Genomic DNA, 19864 nt, shown 5'->3' with positions numbered 1-19864 from the left:
ATGGACCAGCCCAGAGGAGTCTGGGTCTGAAAAACAGGTAACAGCTGGAAATTGTGAAAGCCCTTGCCATCATTTCAGGCACCGTCTGCTACTGAGAGTTTGGATACTGTGTTGGTGTGTAATCAGCTCAGGGGCCCCATTCTGGCCTAGGGCTGTGGTGTTCACATGTTGGGGGAGGATGTGGTAAGGTTGCACGTGACTAACCATGGTGGATGGCCCCATGCAAATCACAGCTGCAGGCCCAAAGGGAGGGATGGACTGAGCTGGGCTTGGCTTGACTGGACTGAAGAGGGGCTCGTAGTGTCCTCTACGTGAGAAGGTCCTGTGGGCTTCAGGGGCCGCAGGACCATAGTGTCCTATGGACACTGCAACCACAAAGGCTAAAGGCTCCTGTGAGTCTTCCACGAGCAGATGTGAAGAAGGCCTTCAGGAACTGTTCCAGTTTCTGTACATTCTCACACTCCCAGTCCTGCCAGAGGACAGACAATTAGCAAAGCAATATTAATTTTGCAGAGAGGCCACTAATGTGGCCTGTCTCCCCTTTGCCCTAGGCAGCAAGCAGTGTCTCTGCACTGATTAAGTGTAAGAATGCGCTCCACAGGCAACTTTCAGGAAAATCATTTCAATTAGCAGCTAAGATGGATTGCACAGGAAATAGCATGGTTATTTCCAGATTTTTACAATGAATCACCTTGTTGTAGGAAGAGGGAATGCTGCACTGTGCTGAAGGGGCTTTGGATCGCAGTTACGCTCCTGTGATACTGTTAAGCATAGAGGAGTTTGCTTTATGGTTTGGTGATTAATTTTTGCAAGATGAATATTTCCCTGGGAAAATAATTAAAACTGCAAAAAGGAAGCAACATGGGGAGGGAATGCATCAGCTCCCAGCAGCTACATGCAGCTTTGGCATCTAATCCACACTTCTAGGCATTTCCAATACCCAGTGGAGGGACAGAGGTCCACTCTGCCCCCTCTTGACTGCCTGGATGAGGAGGGAGGGATGAGTCCCTTTTCTCCAGTGGAGGCAGCAGTGACTGGTGGGAGGCAGAGGTGGGCACAGTGGGTGACACAGGCTTGTCCTCAGGGAGCTTGTGCGGGACTGCCAGATGGCAAGGTTGTGTGTGGCTTTTGGTTCAGGTCCAGGCATGTACTCAGGTTCCTGGAGAGCTCCTGGAGCCTGGGCACGTTTCCCTGTGAGCTGGGTGTGACACCGTTCAACTCCTGAAGCTCTTTGCATTCCAGTCACTAAAAGCTGAATCACTCCTTGAGCCTGAGGTGGGAAGATGCACACAGGGCTGTAGTGAGATTTTTACAGTACCGTGTTCTTTCAACCCTTGAACACTTTCGTGGTCAGCTGTGCCCCCAACATCCCTTGCTTAAATTGCACCTTGGAGGTGCAGTCCCCTGTCTTGGGTGCAGCAGGCAGCGAGGCTTGGTTTTACTGCCTGTGTCTGTCATTTGGTCCTCTGTCTGCTCTGCTCAGCTCTGGCTCTGTCAGTGGGAGCAGAGCACGCATGGCAGGGGTGTGTCTGCTGAGCAGAGATGCTCTGCTTGCTCCAGCGCATCTCAGGCTCCCAGGAATGCTCCATGGGTCTGGGACAGCAGTGGGCACATTGCGGACGGGGAGAGGCCCTGGATGCCCCTCTGCATGGTAGTGGTGCAGACATCTTGCCCTGGGGATTGGAGGGAGCTTTGGTGGGGTGATGCAGAGGGAAGGTTGTGTCACTGCAGCCTCTGGAAGAGGCAGGGCTGCCTGTCCTGCAGCTACACAAAGTCTGTCATGCTAGGTTTGCTCCCTCCATGCCTGATGTGGATGGTGGGAAGCCTGGGGGGGTGCACAGGCCTGTGCTGGACAGATTTGCAGCTGGGTCATCCATACTCCTCCCGAGGCCTTGGACAGCCTGCTGGGAAGTGCAGGTAAGAACAGGGGGCCCGTCTGGTGGACACCTTTGGGTGCCGCCCTGGGAGCGCCTGAAGTGACCGGAGAGAGTACTGGGATCTAGGAGCCATAGCTCGGGGGACTGGCAGGCTGAGCCCCCAGCCTTGCACTCTCCCACAGCCTGGCTCTCCAAGGCAGCTCACGAAACTTCTCTCAGATCCAATTGCTGTGCTCCACCTTTTATTATAATTGATTCTGCATCGCCATAGGAACCCGCTCCAGTGCGAGTGAGGAGCAGCTGCCTTCCCTGCGTGCTCTCCAGGAGAGGCGGCTGCTCCTTCCCACGAGATGGCAAGCGGTGGAGCTGGAAGTGGCTGTGGCTGAGCGGCTGGGCCCCCCGGCCCATGCCAGCCAGGTACTCTCCATGATCCCATCCCCTCCCAGGTGTTCATGCTGTGGGGAGGACAGAGGGATTGCAGGGCCGGGGGATGCAATGGGGGACGTTCCCTCTGCGCTCAGTTTTCAGGGACCCCCCCCACCACCACCACCACTCGCAATGCTGAGCTCAGGAGATGGGGCTGGCTCTGCTAGTCTGGTGCTGGGGCCCAGTATGTCTTCTGATGGGGGTTCTCAAGTCTGGCCTTAGAGAGCAGAACCCTGGGCTTTGGGGTGGGACAGGGAGGAGCCAGCTTTCCTGCGGGTTTAACTGCTGGTTGGGTGGCTTGGTTTGATAGTGGTGGCATTTCCATGTGTGCCAGGATGGCAGAGGAGAGGAAGCATGTGTAGGGTGTGGTGCAGAACCTTGTGCTTGACTGAGCTTCTTGCACCCATGAGGGGCACCAGGGATCACAAAGCCCAGGGTTTGGAACAAGCATCTCTGCTTAGCTCAGGAAGGCGTAAAGCTCCTCCTTGGCTGAAGGGTCACCCACTCTACTTGCATCAGAGGCTTGGCTGGCCCAAGAGGCTAGGACCATGGGCCAGAGACCATGCCACCACTGACCTGGAAAACAGGCAGTGGAAGGGGCAGGGCTAGGTGAGTGGGGCACTGCAGCCAGTGCTGTGCCAGTGGGGCTGACTGTGGGTATAGCTTGGTGTCAGTCTGAGAGGCAAGCGGCAACGGGACAGGATGTGTGATGGTGGTGCAGCCAAAGACCCTGGAGCCACAGCACCGATCCTGCTCCCTCCGGGGGCCAGGAGCATCTCACAGTCAGTTGTTACTTCACTCCTGCCCTGGCCCAGTCAGCTCCATTCTCCTATCCACGTCCTGGCCTTGCTCATCTTCCTCCACTGCTGGGCTTGACTGCAATCCTGCCCAGCAGAACTGTCTTGCTGGGGGAGCTCCTCTGAAGTGTCTGCATGGAATTGGAGAAGCAGTGGTATTCTTGCCCCCCCCAACAGCCCTGGGTTTGTTTAACACAAGACTGGCCAAGTTCTTAGGTCAAGGTTTGGGGCATGGACATAGCAGGGGAGCTGGTCTGGTCTGGGGTCTCTGGGCCCTCCTTGCTCTGAAAAGAAGCTCAGCACCCAGTGGGCAGAAATTCCATGCCTGGTGTCGTACTGTATCCCAGGCTGAGTTGACTGTGGAGAGACCCCCTTCTGCCTGGTTCCCTATGCTGGGGGCATGCTGGTCTCCCCCAGCCCCTGTCCTGCTGCCTCCCTGCATACCAGGCCTGGCGGAGGAGGTGGTGGTGGGGAAGGAGCCCTCAGTCTCAGCACTCCTAGCCTGTATAGCCATGGGACAGGAGTCCTGTCCCTCGGGGTGGAAGGTGCTTGATGAGAGGTGCTGAGACCAGGCTTTAGGCAACAAGAGAACCACTGGCCACATCACTCCAATGGGAGGATCCTGCTGGGACCTGCAGGTCTTCCTTGGGCATGGGACCAAAGCCAGGCCCATGGCAGGGTGGCTCCACATGCCCTTGCCCCTCCACGCACAGGGCTTGGGCACTTCCCTGGGAGCAGTAAAAGGGGGGGCCAGGAAGGGGAGATTCCCTGCTCTGCTCTCCTCGTGGACTGGGTGCCCTGAGCAGGACACAGCTTCGTTCCTGGTGGGCCTGAGAAGCATAGTGAGGCAGAACAGGAGAAATGGCACTTGTGAGCCCCGTACAAACAACTGCAGCTGTGGGTGGATGGGAGCAGATCTCCAGGGAAAAGGCAGGAATTTGGATGAGTGGCATGGGAAGGGATGACAGAAATATATCTGGATAGTCCCAGCCCTGCTTGCTCATGGTTTCAGGGTGCAGCTCATGAAGCAGCCAGAGAACACAGCACTGTGTTTCTCAGCACCTTTCAGCCTGGAGGTTGACGATGTGCTTTAATGTGGGGCAGAAATATATCTGAGGACACCGTGTACCGCTTTGCTCCAGGGACCTGCACACTTGTGGAGGTTTGACTTTCCCTGGCAGAGTAGCTGAGGAAAACAGCAGGAGGATCTGGAGTGGTTGCGTGCTGATTACACCCGTGATCCAGCCATTCCCCCCATCCCATGCACCGATCGACGAACCCCACTGAGGCGCAGAGCTGAACAGGGAATCTGGGCTGGGAGGGGTGCCAGCCTCCAGAAATGGTTCCCAGCTGCCTCTTCCAAGCGTGACCGTCTCTGGGTTAGACATGACAACAACAGTTTCAGTTTCAGTGCAAAACATGCCAGGGGTAGGGGAGGACTAAAGACCAAACTGTCTGCAGCCTTCTCTGCCATCGGCTTGTGCTCAGGGTGAACAGATCTTCCCAGAAAGACTCCATGACCAGGTGTTCTGCTGGAGCACAGGCTGTCTGTCAGTCTGCACCTCTTTTCTCAAAGCTGGGCTTTTTAGCTTTGCAGGGTGTAACCTGCACAAGTGGGCTGCGTGAAATGCTGGTTGGATGCAATAAAGTGTTTGGAAAGGAGTTAAGAGAGGTGGTAACTCTTCTCGCCTCCACCTTTGCGCAGGCTGTGGATCTCTCCAGTCGTCTCTGGAAGTGCAGGCCCTGGCATGGCTGTGGCTGTGTTTGTGCTGGCAGCTGCACAGTAACCCAGTGGGATTTGTTCATTTGAACCAACAGCAACATTTACTGAAAAAGGCAATGTAAACCCTGCAAAGATTTCAGCTGCTTCATGAGCCCTATTCCAGCTTCATATAATGCTGCCAGGCACAAAAGTGTGCTTCCCAGAAACACGTCCAGTTGTCTCCCTCCCAGCAGGGGTGAGTGGACCAGCCTCAGACAGACAGACCCCTTGGTTTGAGAGCGCAGAAGTGGAAAGACCTGGTGAGTACTGCACCCCTGCTGCACTTGCAAGGCCTTTTCCTATATCTAAGGAGCTTTCTCAGGCCCTGGAAATTCTCCTGCTTAGGCAAAAACTTGTTTGCCTGCAAACCTCGTGGGGGTGTTTGCTTTCACCTGGCGATCGCATTTGCTCTATGGTTGCAACAGGAGGCTGCACACTGCATGCAGTGATAGAACGAATATCAACAAGGGGGAGCACATGGAGCCAGGTCCTGTGAGACCCCGACTCCCGTGGAGCAGCAGATGTTCTCTCAGCTCTTGGCAGGGTCCTGAACAGCGGCACTGTGTGTGCTACATTGCTCCCCTGCCCCTTTCATTTTGGCAACAGAAGCATATTTGTTAGACATTCCCAGGACCTCAGATGCATCTATCTTTCGGATTTCTCTCCAGGATGTCTCAAATAGATATGCAAACGGAGCAACACTGGGTTTGTGCCTTTCAAATCAGGGTTATTTTAGTCCGATCATAATGAATTTGCTCTAGTTCTTATTCTGTGTGCAGCTATTCTGTTCTGGTCTTGGTGAAAGTTTCATTTGAATTTAAGGATTTTAGCCCCTGCTAGCTCTCCTCCATCAAAACTAGCTCCACTCTCTGCTTTTACAACATCAGTCTCATTTATCATTGTTATATAATTGTAAGTGTCTATTTTGGTTACAAGACAGTACTAAATGGCGTATATTTAAAAGTGTGTAAACTGGGTAACTCCGTAGCTATTGGACTGCGTCCATCACACAGCACGATTAAACCCTGCTTCACTGTGGCTGATATCCTAGGATAGTGCCCATCTCCGAGTTTCATTCTTCGCATGGGTCAACCTTTCTGGTGCAGTTCTATTTTGCTGTGCCAAACATTGGTCTTTTTAAATTCCTGCTAATGCAATGCACAGCTTTCAGTGCGGGGTGCAGTTTTCTTTAATGGTAATCACACTGTTGCAAAGCTGTCTTAACCTCCTAGCACCCTGAGATAAAATTGCCAATGACTAGGTCGGCTGCCTTATCATTTGGGTCCTGGATCCAAAGCTGGGCTCTTCTTTCACTGACCCCCCCCGTGCATCAGCTGCTCAGAGAATGGACTGTGCACTAAAGCAGAGCTGAGTACAGCTATGCCAAAGCTCACAGCTTCATCTACTATTTGAAGGAGGAAGAGATTTTTGAGCAAGGTTATGACACCATAAATTGGGAGCAAACAATATCTGAAATGTTAGCATCAAGAAATTGCTGCTTGGTGACAGAGAAGGTTGTTTCTCCAGCTGTTTTCCATATCCAGAATCCGACTCTGCTTTGGACACTTCTTGTGCTTTGCTATCTAGTACCTATCTCTGGCTCTTGACTTCTGGTCAAAAAACTGCAAGAACTTGAAGGACAGAATAAGCTGGTGCTAGCAGAAGTGTCTGGGTGCAGTCAAGAGAGCAGGCTGAGTCATGCCGGCGCTGTGCAGCCCCATCGCTGCTGAGAGCCCATAGCTTCTGATCGCTGCCCACTCGTGGGCTCAGACGCTCAGCTTGGATGCGTCTGCAGTGGGAAGGGTAAGCCCTTCATGCCAGATGTCATCCTGCGTTGGTTAACGCTGTTCTGTACTTCTTTTTAAGTAAATGTCTCATTAGATATTTGCCATTCTTCAATTAACTTTTAATGCACGTTTCATACTGACCAAAATCTCCCCATAGTGTTGCTAAATTGTTGACAGGGATCCTCTTCCTTTGCAAGTGAGATCTCTCCCTATTAAGCAATTTCCTTGCTCATGGATGTATTCTTTTCAGTTACTAAGGGAACATGAATCTTAATAAAACTCAATCAAATAGTCCTTAAATAACAGCTGCATTCATTTAACTGTCTTATCAGCATTTTTTGCTCTGCTGAAAATTCCCTGGAAATTAAGATCTGATTCTTCACACAGTAATAAAAAAGCAATACATCTCAAACGTGAGGGAAATCCTTTATCATAAATACGGGGCTGTTATTTAGCAGAAAATTTTGTATTTTGTCCTGGATGCACCTGTTCCTCCTGGCACTTCTTTTAATGTGAGTCACAGGTCACCTGGGCACCTCCAGGTAAATGATTTGTGCTTGCGCCCCTTGCATTGCAGCAGGGCCTGCCCTGAATATTGCTGTCACCAAGGGCCATGAAGGATTTTTTTTTCCTGCCCAGACGTGTCTGTGGGGAGCATGAAACCTCCCTTGCAGCCTCTGGTGGAGAGCTGTGGCTGGGGAAGGGAGCTTGGCTAGAGTTTCTCTGCTTTAGCAATTTCCGTTGTTTCTGGCAATGACAGATCGGTGGTGCTCTTCCTGGTCCCTGGTGTTTGTGCAACACATGACATACGTGGTCCTCATGCAGGGTTAGACTCCCAGGTGCTGCTTCCGTGCAGTTACAAACGAATATGCCAGAACAGCGCCCAGTTGTCCCAGCACCAAGCTGGGATACATGGGTAGTGCTTGGGAAGAGCCTTCTCTGCAGGGGCTATTGCAAGCTTTGACCCTGTGCAGTGTGCTCTCTGGGAGGAGAAACAGTAGCAGGGAATGGAGGAGCCTGTGGTAAGGAACTTGGTCATTTCATGTCTGTTTGACTCCTGAGCACTTCTCACCAGGGACTGAAACCTGAGAACTGCAGTCAAAAATTTCTGATGGTATCAAGAAAGCCCTTGGCTCTATGTGGACATTTTGGACAGTGTCTCTGAATGTTTGTCATGGACCAGTTGGTTCTCACTTCTCCCATGTACATGTTAGCTGGGAACTTCATTGCACTGTGCAAAGTTAAATGGCAAAAGACTGCATGAACTTTCCTGGCTCCCGGTCTTTTAGGTTGGGATCTTTGGAGACCTTTGGAAGGTTCTTAAAACTGATCTCCAGCTCTAACTCTTGCTGTAACTCACACCTCTCTTCTGGCTTCTTTGGCTGAACTGTTCCTAACCCAGATGGCTGAGCCAAGGTATCCCTAGGTGTCTCCTGTCCATCCAAGAAACAGCCCTGCCATGTCTGGCCCAGGCGCCCAGCAGGAATGAGGTACTGAGATGACAGCACTCCAGCCAGAGCTAGTCCCTTCATGCTCAGCCTGTGCATTGCCGTGGCAACCCTGCAGGGACAGCCATTTTCCAAGCAGCAAGCTGTGCAATCCACTGCTTTCCACTTGTCACTTGGTGCCAGGAAAAGCTCCTTGCTACAGGCCAGAGCTGAGGACTGCGAGGCCAATGTCTCCTGCCTGAGGATGCCTGCCAGAGACCCCCACTTCAGTGCAGGGTGAGGCAGTGCCTGTGCAAGCAGCAGTGATGCTCCAGGCTTGCCTTGCTTCAGGTCAGGAGATGATGCGGGTACAAAGCAGCAGACCCCTTCCCAGACCTCATCTTTCAGCATCCAGGGGTTACCAGCTGCTTTTTCTCAGAGGGGTCTACAGCTTGCCTTGTGCCAAGGAAACGGGAATTCATTAAGGTGATGTTTCATCTGGTCTCTGCAGTGAAACTGTGGCTGTTCAGACACTCTGAATTCAGTGAGAGCCTGAGCTTGTGGAGGAAGCAGGACCCTGCCTGGGCGAGCGGCTCCAGCTCTCCTTGCTCCAGACAGGTTGCAGAGGAACACAACTTCTCCGGGGCCAATGCTGCATCTCCTGTGCCCTGCTGAGCTCAGAGTGGCTGGGCTGAGACACCAAAATGAGCCATGATCGCCTCTCCAAGCACAGAGGGGTGCAGAGGAGACACAGCAGTCCCCGGGCAATGGCAATGCTTTCACACCTCAGGGGCTTCCTGAGGGCTTCCACATCACAAGAAACACTGCAAGGAGACAGGAGGCTGTGGAGAGTTTGTCCCCTTATCCACCAGTACTGTGCTTGTCCCCAAAGAGCTCTGTGGAGAGGAGCAGGATGCTCTGCCCCGTGACCCTGGCTATGATCCTCCATGAGCAGAAGCTAATACAGAAGGTGGATTCCTTCTACGGACAGGGCCACACTTAGCCATCATCTGCTCCCATGCTGTCCCTGTGCCGGAGGGCCAGCTTTCCATGGGAATGGCATCAGACTGAGGCAAGGAGCCTGGAAAGCAGGTCTCCGCGAGACCCTGGGGATACATCATGCTTCCCAAGCTGCCTGCACCTCCGTAGGCCACTTCCATTTCCAGGCCACTGAGCCCACTGCCCTCCTTTGCTCCAGGCTCAGCTGCAGGCGGAGATGGACGGCAGCTGGCTCCTCTGACCCACAGCCACGCTCCTTGGGCCCCGAGGTGCTGAGTCCCAGGTATAATGAGGTCCTGGGGGCTGTGCAGATCTCGCTGCCCTTGCCATGTGCAAGGAAATTAGCACTTTCAGACACCAGGCCTTGGACTAGGCTGTTCTCTGGGCTGATGCCAGTTGGGAAAGGGATACCCAAGTGCTCTCTGCCCAGGTGGAAGCTTCTCCAGCTCAGTTCACTCATCTCCATCCTCCCACCTTCCTGAAGTGGAACCTGTGTCGTGGTAATAAACAACATGAGTGATGGAGGGCTGGAGGGCTGCCAGCGTGGGACTGAGGGAGCCTTCTTTGACACACTGTCTGGGCAACAGAGGTCAGGGAAGGCAGGAACTGCTGGACGAGTCCAATAATTACTATCCTTATTCATTAAGGAGATGATGATAAATATGTCACACACCCTGGCAGAGAAGGTGTGAGGAGTGCTCCCCTCCAGCCATGACTCTGCTTGGCTGAGCATCACAGCAGCCACAGTCTTCCCGCACAGAGCTGCCAGGAGGTGGCTGTGTCCTGGAGCTGCCTCAGTGCCCAGCTATAAAGACCCTTCAGGACCCTTCCCCTAAATCAGAGGCCTCTGTCTGAAAGCACCACAGGCCAGAATCTGTTTGCCAGAGCCAGTTCTGCCTTTGCCAGCACAGTCCTTCCTGCAGACCCTGGTGGTGGCACCAACAGTCCTGGTCTCGAGACCTGGGAACCCTAAACGTGCTGCCCTGGAGTGATGGCTCATGAGAGTCATTGCATTACCAGAGGATCAGAGGGTCACACTGACACCCGCTGGGCCCCTGGCTCTGCTTTGTTTGGGATCTCACTCTGGCCCCAGCACCCTACACTGGGTTGGGTAAATATGGGGGGGAGGTATAAACTCCAGTGTGATGGAAGTTTGACACACTGCTCATCCAGGGGACTTCTGGATGGAGTCACACTAGGGGTGGCCAATGTCCCTTTAATGCCAGTTTGGGGAAGTGGCCTGGCTACTTCCCAGCAATGGTGGGCTGGCAAACTATGGCAAAGCCCCTCACTCAGCCCAAAGGTTATCTGGAGCCTCAGCAAGTCACTGGGAAGCTGGTGGTGTTGCTTGAAGTGCACCCTCCTGCTGCCATCACCACTTCCACTCACACTGGCTTTCGTGCTCCTTGGAAATAGGAATAGCTTATTTGTATGTAGATCATAGGGCACTGGATTGCTGTCTGGCAATGGACAGCATCCAGCCCCTGGGAGTCAGGAAAGCAGATGAAGACCATGTCCAGCTTTCTCACCTTACTGCTGCTCTCACCCTTTACTGACCTGCTTTTGTGATCTGAAATTATTTTTAAAACCCGCAAACACTGTTTCTCCTTGTGTCCCAGGAGCTGCAGGAAAAACAAAAGTTAGCAGGTCTTCAGCATGAGTCAGAGCCACGCTGGACATGCTGTGTCCATATCTGGGTGTGTTGGCCTTGAGACAGGCTTCTGCCTTTTCCTTTCCCGCTTGCTCCCAGTCAGTATCGCTGCCTGGGAAGGCAGTGAGGATAGGTTGGTGGGGGCCTTTGGCTGCTTCTGAAATTTCCCCGTGTGGCACTTCACTGGAGTCTCCACAGCACGAAGAGCACTCAGGCTCTGGGACGATGCAAGGGGAGCTTGCTGCGAATGCTCCCCTCGGTGAACTCTAGCCAGCGCTGATCCGACAGGAGACACTGGGAACTTGTAGTAGCTGCTAACTCCAGAGGTGCCTTGCTGCTCTTTGCTTTGACTCGTAGTGACTAAGGTCCTTTTAACTTCTTTTGTTATCTGTCCTTCTGCCTTTGCATCCCTAGCCCAAGAAAGCTGGATGTTGACCCCGGAGATCTTGCCTCAGGGACGTGGCTGTCAGGACGCAGCTTCCTCCTCCATCTGCTGTAATAGCAATGCTTGTGTCCCTGTGTGGCTGCAGTGAGGTAGGTGCCCTCCTTCACCGTCGGGAATCAGCTTCTTTTAGGCCCTGTGAAAAACCAGAGGCAGTCACTGGGTCAGGGGAAATATGGCAGCAGGACATGTCTCCCTCAATAGGAATGGGCCATCTCTAGGCTTGTGTCCATCTTTGGAGTTTTTCAAGACCAGACTGAATAAAACCCTGAGCAATGTAGTCCCCTAAAAGGGCTCTCAGAGCTGAGGTCCCTTTTAACCTGAATTATCACATGATCCCAGGCAACTGGTCCAAAAGATTGCTACAGCACTGGGTTTGGCAGATGGGCACCCTCTCCAGAAGATTTTGGGGGGGGTTATGACCAGACAGGCAGATTCTGTAGCAGTGCATGGGGCTGCCCAGCCACACTGTCCCTTCTGTGCCCCGGGGAGTGGCGTTGTTGCATAGGTGCGTGTGGAAAAACAGGGATCCACTCGTGAGCTTCTGCCTGAACTTCTGAGCAGAAGTTCTCAAGTAAGGGAGATTTCCTTTTGAAAATTCCCCGCTAGGATTTTCTACAAGGTGTCTCCTTCTCATATTTCCATTCTCCTCCCCCTGTTGCACTCTGGTTTGACTTTCTCAGTTCTCCAGCTGGCAAAAGCGAAAAAATAACCCCTTCGGTTCTTAAATGAACTATAGCAAAAATGACCCATGAGGCATGCTGCCAGTTTAGGACCCATGCCTTTAAGTGGAATGCCAAAGGGTAATACGAATTAAGAAAAAGTTTCAAATTAAGAATGTTTAACTAAAAAAAAAAAGTACTTCCTAGGTTTCCTGGCTAAAACTGTATTTTGAATCAGCCCCTAGCCATGAATGATCTTAGTGTCTTCTGGCCTTTCTGTCAGACATCTGCTTGTCTGGCTATATCAGCGGGCAGGTAACTGCAGCTCTGCTGACAGAGAGCCTTTCCTTGCCCCTTCCAGTCCCCCAGTTATTTAGCAGTGTCCTGAGGCCCATTTCTCCTCCCTCACCATCTCTGCTTTCCCCTCCAGGAGCTCTTGGCCTGTGCAGAAGTGAACACCAAGCGCCCCCAGCTCGGCGTAGCAGCGCCAGTGGCTATGGAGTAACCCAGGGGCAGGCAGTGCTCTGGGTGCGTGGGCACAGCGGGAAGCTGAAGGCGGCTGCCTGGGCACCGGGGCAGCCAGATGGCCGTCCTGTGAGTGCCTTGAGCCCTGCCCGCACACTCCGCGCTGCTGGCGTGCCTCACCTCTGCCATGAATGATGCGTCGACGATGGATTATGAACTGCTGTCCCCCTCCTTGGTCGAGCACCCGGCCAGCGCTGCGGGCATGGATGCTGAGCAGAAAACCGTCTTTGCCTTCGTCATCTTCCTCCTGGTCTTCTTGGTGATGCTGATGGTGCGCTGCTTCCGCATCCTGCTGGACCCCTACAGCCGCATGCCCGCCTCCTCCTGGACTGACCACAAGGAGGGGTTGGAGAGGGGCCAGTTCGACTACGCCTTGGTGTAGATGGCAGGGATGGGGCGAGCCTGGGTGCTCTGTGTGCCTCCCACCCCAGCTGGCCCCGGCCCCGGCCCCCCCTTCCTCTGTGGTGTTGCCCCGGGCCAGCAGGGATGCTCTGGGCAGGGAGGCAAGGTGGGGCTCTTGTCTGGGGCGGGTTTTCTAGGGGTTTCTGTCTTTTCTAAGCACTTTTCGATTCTCTTCCCAGTCTGCAGCACCCTTGGGGAGATGTGTTGGAAGGACGAAATGAGGCTGCCTGGTCCCTTCTGTCCACTCTCCCCCCGGACAGTGCCATGTGCTGCGGTGAGGGGCAGGAGGCGATGGGGCAGGGCACGGCAGAACCTGCCTCCAGCCACAGCCTGCACGGCTCCAGGTCCGGGTGGCTCTGCCTGTTGCCAGGCCAGAGCTTTGACCCCCATCTCCTCCTGCCCCTCATGTTGCCCTTGTCCGTGTCCCCTGGGGAGTGCTGACTGTGGTCCCGTATTTGTGTGTGTGTGTGTGTGTGTGTGTGTGTGCCCATGTAGCTGAGCTGTGTCTGGGAGGGGGCTTATAGGCACCAGACCCAAGTGCTGGCTTTGTTTCTCTGTGTGGCAGCCCCAGTCCCCCCCAAACGTGAGGGGGAGATGGAGACCCCCGTGCACAGCCCCCTTCTGGCAACACGTCCTGCAGCCTGCTCTCCGCTTTACACCGTAGCGATCTGTCCCTGCCCAACTAGTGCAAATGGTCTGAGCAAGGCGCAGTCATGCAGCTACCTGCAGAAGTGCCTGGGCAGCCCTGCTGCCTCCCTGGCACAGACGGTGGGTCCACAGCCATGCCAGCAGGGATCTAAAGCCCTGCGTGATGTTTGGGAGATGCCCCTCAGCCGGCCCAGGCCTGGCAGCCTCACAGCAGGAGCCCACTCGAGCCATTCCCCGCTCCAGTGGGAGCTGGGTGGCCTCCCCGTGTCCAGGGGTGCTGGGAGTGGCCAGCCCTTCCCTGGCCATCCTGTACCTGGGTAGCAGATGGGCTGCGGAAGAAGCTGAGGGGAAAACAAAGCTGGCTTCCCACCTTGTGCAGGAGCTGTGCCTGTCTTGCAGGGGAGTTGCAGCTTGCCGTGGGGCTAGCAAGAGCCCTGGGGGTTTATGGCCACAGGCCAGCGGGAAGGTTTGGGCTAAGGGATTGACCCCTAGGGGAGACCCTCCTCCCCCACCATGGAAATAAAGCTGCACTGTGCTGACCCCACGTAATTCTTCCTCTGCTCTTTGATGCATCCCATCAGGCACTCAGAAAAAGCACCAGTTGCTCCCCAAGCAATGGCAAGCTTCTCCGCCTCTCTCATCTAGACCAGCATTGCTGCGCAGGGGCAGCCAGTCCTGGCCACATCCCGTACAGGGCTGGTGGGCTCTGCCTGGAAATGCCTCCTGCAGCAGGCTGGGTCCACGTGGCGAGTGCTGCTGCCGCACAGGTTGAGCAGGCAGCAGCCTGGTGGGTACTACTGCATCCAGAAGGACCTTTCCTCGGGGGACAATCTGGGGGGGGGGGTGACATGAGGGAGGGATGCAAGGAGTCACTGCTCGGTGTCTCAGAGGGGAAGAGGCTCAGGGGCTTGTCGGGGGGGGGGGGGGGGGGCTGTGCACCTCTGTGCCCAGGGGTGAGCGCTCGCCGTGGCTGTGTCAGGAGGAACAGCGTCGAGGCAGCAGGTTACAGCCCTGTGACGCTCTGCCCAGCCTGTAAGCATGGTGGACCAGAGGCTGCCATGCACCCGGCTGGGAAAGCCCTTGGGAGCCTTCTCTGATCCGGCTGGGCAGGCCAGTGCAGGGGCAGGCTGATGGTGCGGTTAACATCACACAGGAAGCAAGGAAGCGGGGTAGGCAGGACACAGGCAGCCAGGCCCAGCGCACCCTGCTCCTGCAGCTCCTCTGAGAGCATCATTTCCACTGTCCGACGCAAGCCTAACACCACCCCACTAGTGCCAGGTCTGGCAGACCAGGGAGCTGCTTTGGAGGCTGTTTCTAGCTGTTCCATCGCAACAGGAGTATGCTTTCCCTTGCCCAGGTTTCACTGTGTGACCGTCCCACAACCAAGCGGCACCCCTGCTCTCCCACCACACAGGAAGGTGGTGGGATCCCTGCAGTTGCAGGGATGTTGCGGCTCTGCCTGCCCTCTTGTGGCACAGGGCTCAGCCACTGGCCAGTCCAGTGCCAGCTTTGCTTCTGCAGCATCAGGCCAAGAAGAGCTCACTAAAAGTAAGAGTGGAGACCTGGAGCAAGGGCCTAAGAGGAACTCAACCAACTGGGCCACATGCCACAACCTCTGGCAAAGCACAGGCAGGCAAGCACCTTCATCATAGCACATGCTGCACATATAGCATCCACTGCACAATCTAGACAACCCCTGCCCTGCATGGCCGCTGCTCAGCAAAACCGCCAGGAAGCAGCAAGAGTGGCTCTGTTCTGTAAGGGGAGCTGAGCTGGGACTCAAGGGTGACCATGGCATAGGCAGCAGCAAGGATGGTGGCTTCCCCAACCACAGCACCCAAGCAGGGTGAGCAGGACAATAAGGCTCAGGCAGGGACTGAAGGGGCAGGCCTGGCCTTAAATGGAATGGTGTTTCCAGGTGAGCCTGGTTAGGGAAATTATGGACTATTAGTGCACTCAGGGCACTGACTGCAACCACTGCGCTGCACAATCATTGCACTGCACAATCGCTGCTCAGCACAACTGCACAGCACAGACACTGCATTGCACCACTGCACAGCATCTCCAGTGTAGCCTACCACCGCACAGCATAGCGACTGCACAGTATATCCATCACACAGAACATCTACCTCACAGCCCAACAACTCATTGCACAGCACAATGCAACCGCCGCACAGCACAACCACCACAGAGCACACCTATCTGCTGCACAGCCTAGCCAGCCACTGCATATCCCATCCACTGCACACATCACGCACCCTTACAAGGAACAGGAAAGGAGCCAGCAGCACCTGCCTGGTCTGGCATCTGAGGGAGCAGATCTCAGCATGACTCTTTGCATGAAGAGAAGGAGGTCTGGCAGTGCCTTCCCTTGCAAGTGTTTTTTTGCCAGAACAGTACTCACCAGTTGCCAAGCAAGTCTGTGGAAATGTGGCCTTCCGGGCTATGAGAACCCATGGTCTTTTATTGTCACCTTGACTTTCATCAGGCTCCTCGTTCTAACTGGCTCTCAGTGCAATGCAGCATGGCCAAACCTTGTCCTGCCCAGTTTCTCTTCCAAAATGCTGTTCCAGGACTTTTTGGCATGGTTCAAGCTGGTGATTCCTCTGTCTTTGCCCTGGAGATGTTGCAGAATGACACATGCTGAGGGTATGAGCTGGTCTCGGCACGAAGCCATTCTTCTCTTGAAGACATTGTCTGGGGCTGAGACCTAGGCCAGGCTGCAGGCTAGAGAGCCCGAGCACTGTTGACTTTCCCTGGTACATCAGGGTTCCAAGCTCAAGTAATCAGAGCAGAGTAAGGAGGGATTAGTGTCTTGCGTCTCAGCTTCCCTACAAAGAATACTGAGCTGTGGCTAGACTCCCAGCACAAGAGCAACATGGACACACTGAAGCAAGAAAATGAAACAAGCTGAAATACAGGAAATTCCATTTAAACATAAGAAAAACCTATTTTATCGGGAGGGTGGTCAAATACTGGAACGGTTTTCCCAGAGAGATTGTGGAGTCTCCACCCTTGGAGAAATTCAAAAACCAAGTAGACACGGTTCTAAGCAACCTGATCTAGCTGCCCTTGTTTTTCAGTAAGGGGGGGGTTGGACTAGATGATCTGCAGAGGTCCCTTCCAACCTCAATGACTCTGTGATTTGCCACAGAAATGACTCAGAGGAGAGCAGGGCTGGAAGGCCAGGGGATGCTCAGATATTCTAGGGATGGACCTCCGTCATGCTCCCTCTGAATCTGGCCGCCCTGCTGCACCTTGACCCCGGGGCAGACTGGCACAGCCACCACTGCGCCCAGACGAGGAGGAAGACGCAGAACCATTTAACCCAAAATAATTTTATTGTTGCTGTTGCTTCTGATACAAAAAGGAATTCCACAAAGAGCTGTCTCTCTCTGCGGGACAAGGGGGCACAGGTTTCGGGTTTCAACGCTTCCCAAAAACAACCAGCAAGAAATGTCAATACAAAAAAAAAAAAAAAAAAAAAAAAAAACCACCGCACCAGAGAGGAATGAAGGAAACCTTGAGCTTTTTCATTTGACACTTTTGGCTCAACACACACACACAAACCCACCTCTGCTAATTTATTATTATTAATAATTTTTTTTTTTTTAAAAAGCACCTGTTGGAAAAACAAAACAAAACAAAAATAATAAAAAATACCCAAACATCAGGCCACCCATCCTGTCACGAGCTCTGGGACTCTTGCAAAATCCAGAGTCTGGAGCTGCATTATACAAAAGAGTTTTCAAGTTTGATATTAGCCCAAATACAGCATACATACACTTCCCCCCACCCTATGCGGTGGCAGTGTACCAGGAAAAAAAAACAACTCTCCCCCAAAGTACCAAAACAGCTACAGGAATATGCACTCCTCACAACAACGAGCAACCATAACTTTGGTGGTTATACATAAATACGAAAGAGTGGATGGATACAGTGCACTAACGCTGACAATTCAATACCAGCACCAGCTTCTGAAAGCTGAAAGCACCTTTAGATTGGTTGATTTGTCTATCAGGTAGTCTTGTGTGTTACCAGAGTGAAATAGCACCTTTCTTTCCTTTGGTGATGCACAGTGTTGATGCAGAACCAAAAACAGATTCATGCAAAACTAGGAAATGGCATTGCAGAGACCAGCTGTGTGAAGAACACCCTCTTGGGAAGAAGAAAAGCCCATCTGGACAGAACAGTCTGGACAGGCTACTGGAAGCAGCAGGGAGACTTCAACTCACTTAATTCATATTTTCCAGACACTTTTTAGGGCATTTCATTTGTCTGTATTAACCAGAGACTATTTCGGTTGTTATCTTGGACCGATCAAGATGAATGTGACAACCGGACAGCAGTGAGTTGCAGCCTCAATTTCAGAAGTGGTCCTAACTGTGGAGAATCTGGCCATAGGCACTGGAATCATGCAGATGGGTAGTTCAGAATCAAGGACTGTTTGGAAAATGAAGGCCTAGATGTTCATGTCCCTGACAGGCTGCAGTGTCCCCCACCCTCCCATCTTGTTCCTGCTGGTGGGAAAATTTTCACAGGATTTTCAAACACTCCCAGCAGTGCTGGCCAGCAAATTTACCCCTGCAGTGTGCCAAACGTGTCCTGCCAAGCCCTCCACCCCCTTCAGCATGGGAAGGATCCAACTGCTCTGTACCAGACTCATGACATTTTTCCTGCCAGTTTAGTTTGTTCAATCACATTCAGCAACACAATTATTTGCCCTCCACCAGAGTTCCTCCTCACTTATACAAGGACACGTTAACTCTTGGACTTTCTGGAGCTCTGGAAAAGCCCTTCCAGCTCCAATCTTTGGAGAGAGTGCATGTGCTCAGCCTACTGTGGTGTGAAAGCCCTAGGTGCCCTACAGGAGCTTGTGGCCTGGCTGCTTCGCAATGTGAGGTTAGAAATCTGGCCAACCCATTCACTCAGTGGTGACTTTTTCTGTTCTACAAAAGGACCAGAAGACACGGAGAGGACAGAAAGACAGAGCAGCCAGTGCAGATAGGAGAGGGTTTCCCTATCACCATTATGGCAATGCAGAAGCAAAGCAGGAAGAAGAGCTGTTGGGAAATGTACTAATACCACACCATGTCATAGCTCCTTCCAGAGCCATTCCCAGGCCCCCTCCCATTTCCTGGGCTATGGGGTGGTGTGTGGCCTGTGGCTATGAAGAACAGGGAACTTCCCCCTGGGACAGCCCTTGCCAGCTTGGACTAACAGTATCTATTTTAAGGGAAACGAGCAGGAGCTGAACACAGGGAGGGAGTCCCTGCTGACAGGGTTTGAACCTTTGGTAAAGCTTTCATGAGCTGTTTTGTGGTGTGGCTTGGTTCTATCCCAAACACCCCGTGAAGCAGAGCATCCCCACACGGCCCAGGCGAGTACTGAGCCCAGAGGGACATTTCCCATCAGTTGTACAGCGCAGTGGGGGAGGTGGTGGCAGGGGGTGCAACAAGAGAAGAGGCAGTTATTTCCAGGTGTGGATGGCAAGGCTAAGGACTGTACTGTCAGTTGGGCGGGTGGGTCTCATGGCTGTTAGTACAGTTGGAGCTGGAGCTTCATCCTCAGTGCCTGGCCCAGCTCCCCTGCTAAGTAGTTGAGGTGGTTCTTGGCCTCCATTTTCTGCAGTTCCCTCTTGCGGTACAGAGGCACACTCACAATTTCCAGAAGGTAGGTGCCAGGCACTATTTTCTTGCGGCCGAGGTGCAGGTAGCTGAGCCCCTCTTTTTGGTGGATGCGGAAGTAGCCATCCTCGTTCCCATGGGAGATGAGGTACCGCACACGATTCTCCAGGGGCTCCACGGCTGGCAGGAGCTCCAGGATGTGCTTCTTGTGAGCAAGGTCAGAGAGGTTCAGCATCATGGACAGAGGAGCATCCACATCCATGCTGGCCAAGTTCACGGTGTGGTCCTAGGGAAGGAACAAGGCATGTCAGTGGCAGACACAAAAAACAGTCCATGGCCAGGTGCAGAAGGCCACCCCAAGGAAGCTCTGAGAAGTGAGGTATGACTTCTCTGGTCCCTGCTGTCCTTCAAGTGTTGCCTGGTTCCTTGTTTGAACCTCTGAGACTGCAATGGCAGTTCATTCCCTCCTTGTCCTGTCCTGGCCAGCAGGTGACTGAACCAACCCCTTCACAGCCCTCATCTTCAGGGGAATCGCCAATATATTCATGGGCTCTTTGCTCCCAAGGCCTAAAGAGACCATAACGACCTCCCAGGTCAACCTGTTCAGCCCCAGCCTGTGACTTTCTTGGAGGAGCCCTGGATTGAGGACAGAACTCCTTTCCAAGGGAGAACCTGTATTTAGAGTGACAATTCCAGTCTGGAATCAAACAGTAAGGGCTGACAGTCCCCTGTGGCCCCATGGAGGCTCTTCCCCTGGTCAGCTGCCCTTGCAGGGAAACACATGCCTTATTTTTAGACTGCATGTATCTCTACCTTTTGTGGCCAAGCTACA

At 53.4% G+C, this 19864-nt stretch overlaps 2 protein-coding genes across 3 annotated transcripts in view; one reads left to right on the top strand and one right to left on the bottom strand.

The window, feature by feature from the left end:
* The window catches only part of CTXN1 (cortexin 1), a 36334-nt gene extending 22385 nt beyond the window's left edge, over positions 1-13949 (top strand). The window contains exons 1-3 of one of the 2 annotated variants that reach the window (XM_067312748.1): positions 4966-5122; positions 11141-11260; positions 12261-13949. In XM_067312748.1, coding sequence (XP_067168849.1) covers positions 12483-12737 — 255 coding nt within the window. In that variant the 5' untranslated portion in view covers positions 4966-5122; positions 11141-11260; positions 12261-12482 and the 3' untranslated portion in view covers positions 12738-13949. Of the gene's footprint in view, positions 1-4965; positions 5123-11140; positions 11261-12260 lie in introns of those variants that run through there. The other variant, XM_067312747.1, reaches the window with a different exon arrangement.
* A 2778-nt stretch (positions 13950-16727) lies between these two features.
* FBN3 (fibrillin 3) overlaps positions 16728-19864 on the bottom strand; it is a 111382-nt gene continuing 108245 nt past the window's right edge. Inside the window, exon 65 of the mRNA XM_067312582.1 lies at positions 16728-19318. Coding sequence (XP_067168683.1) covers positions 18944-19318 — 375 coding nt within the window. The 3' untranslated portion in view covers positions 16728-18943. The remainder of the gene's footprint in view (positions 19319-19864) is intronic.

The sequence above is a fragment of the Apteryx mantelli genome, chromosome 30 (genome assembly GCF_036417845.1).
Source record: "Apteryx mantelli isolate bAptMan1 chromosome 30, bAptMan1.hap1, whole genome shotgun sequence".
Classification (NCBI taxonomy): domain Eukaryota; kingdom Metazoa; phylum Chordata; class Aves; order Apterygiformes; family Apterygidae; genus Apteryx; species Apteryx mantelli.
This window is presented reverse-complemented; position numbering and strand designations above follow the sequence as displayed.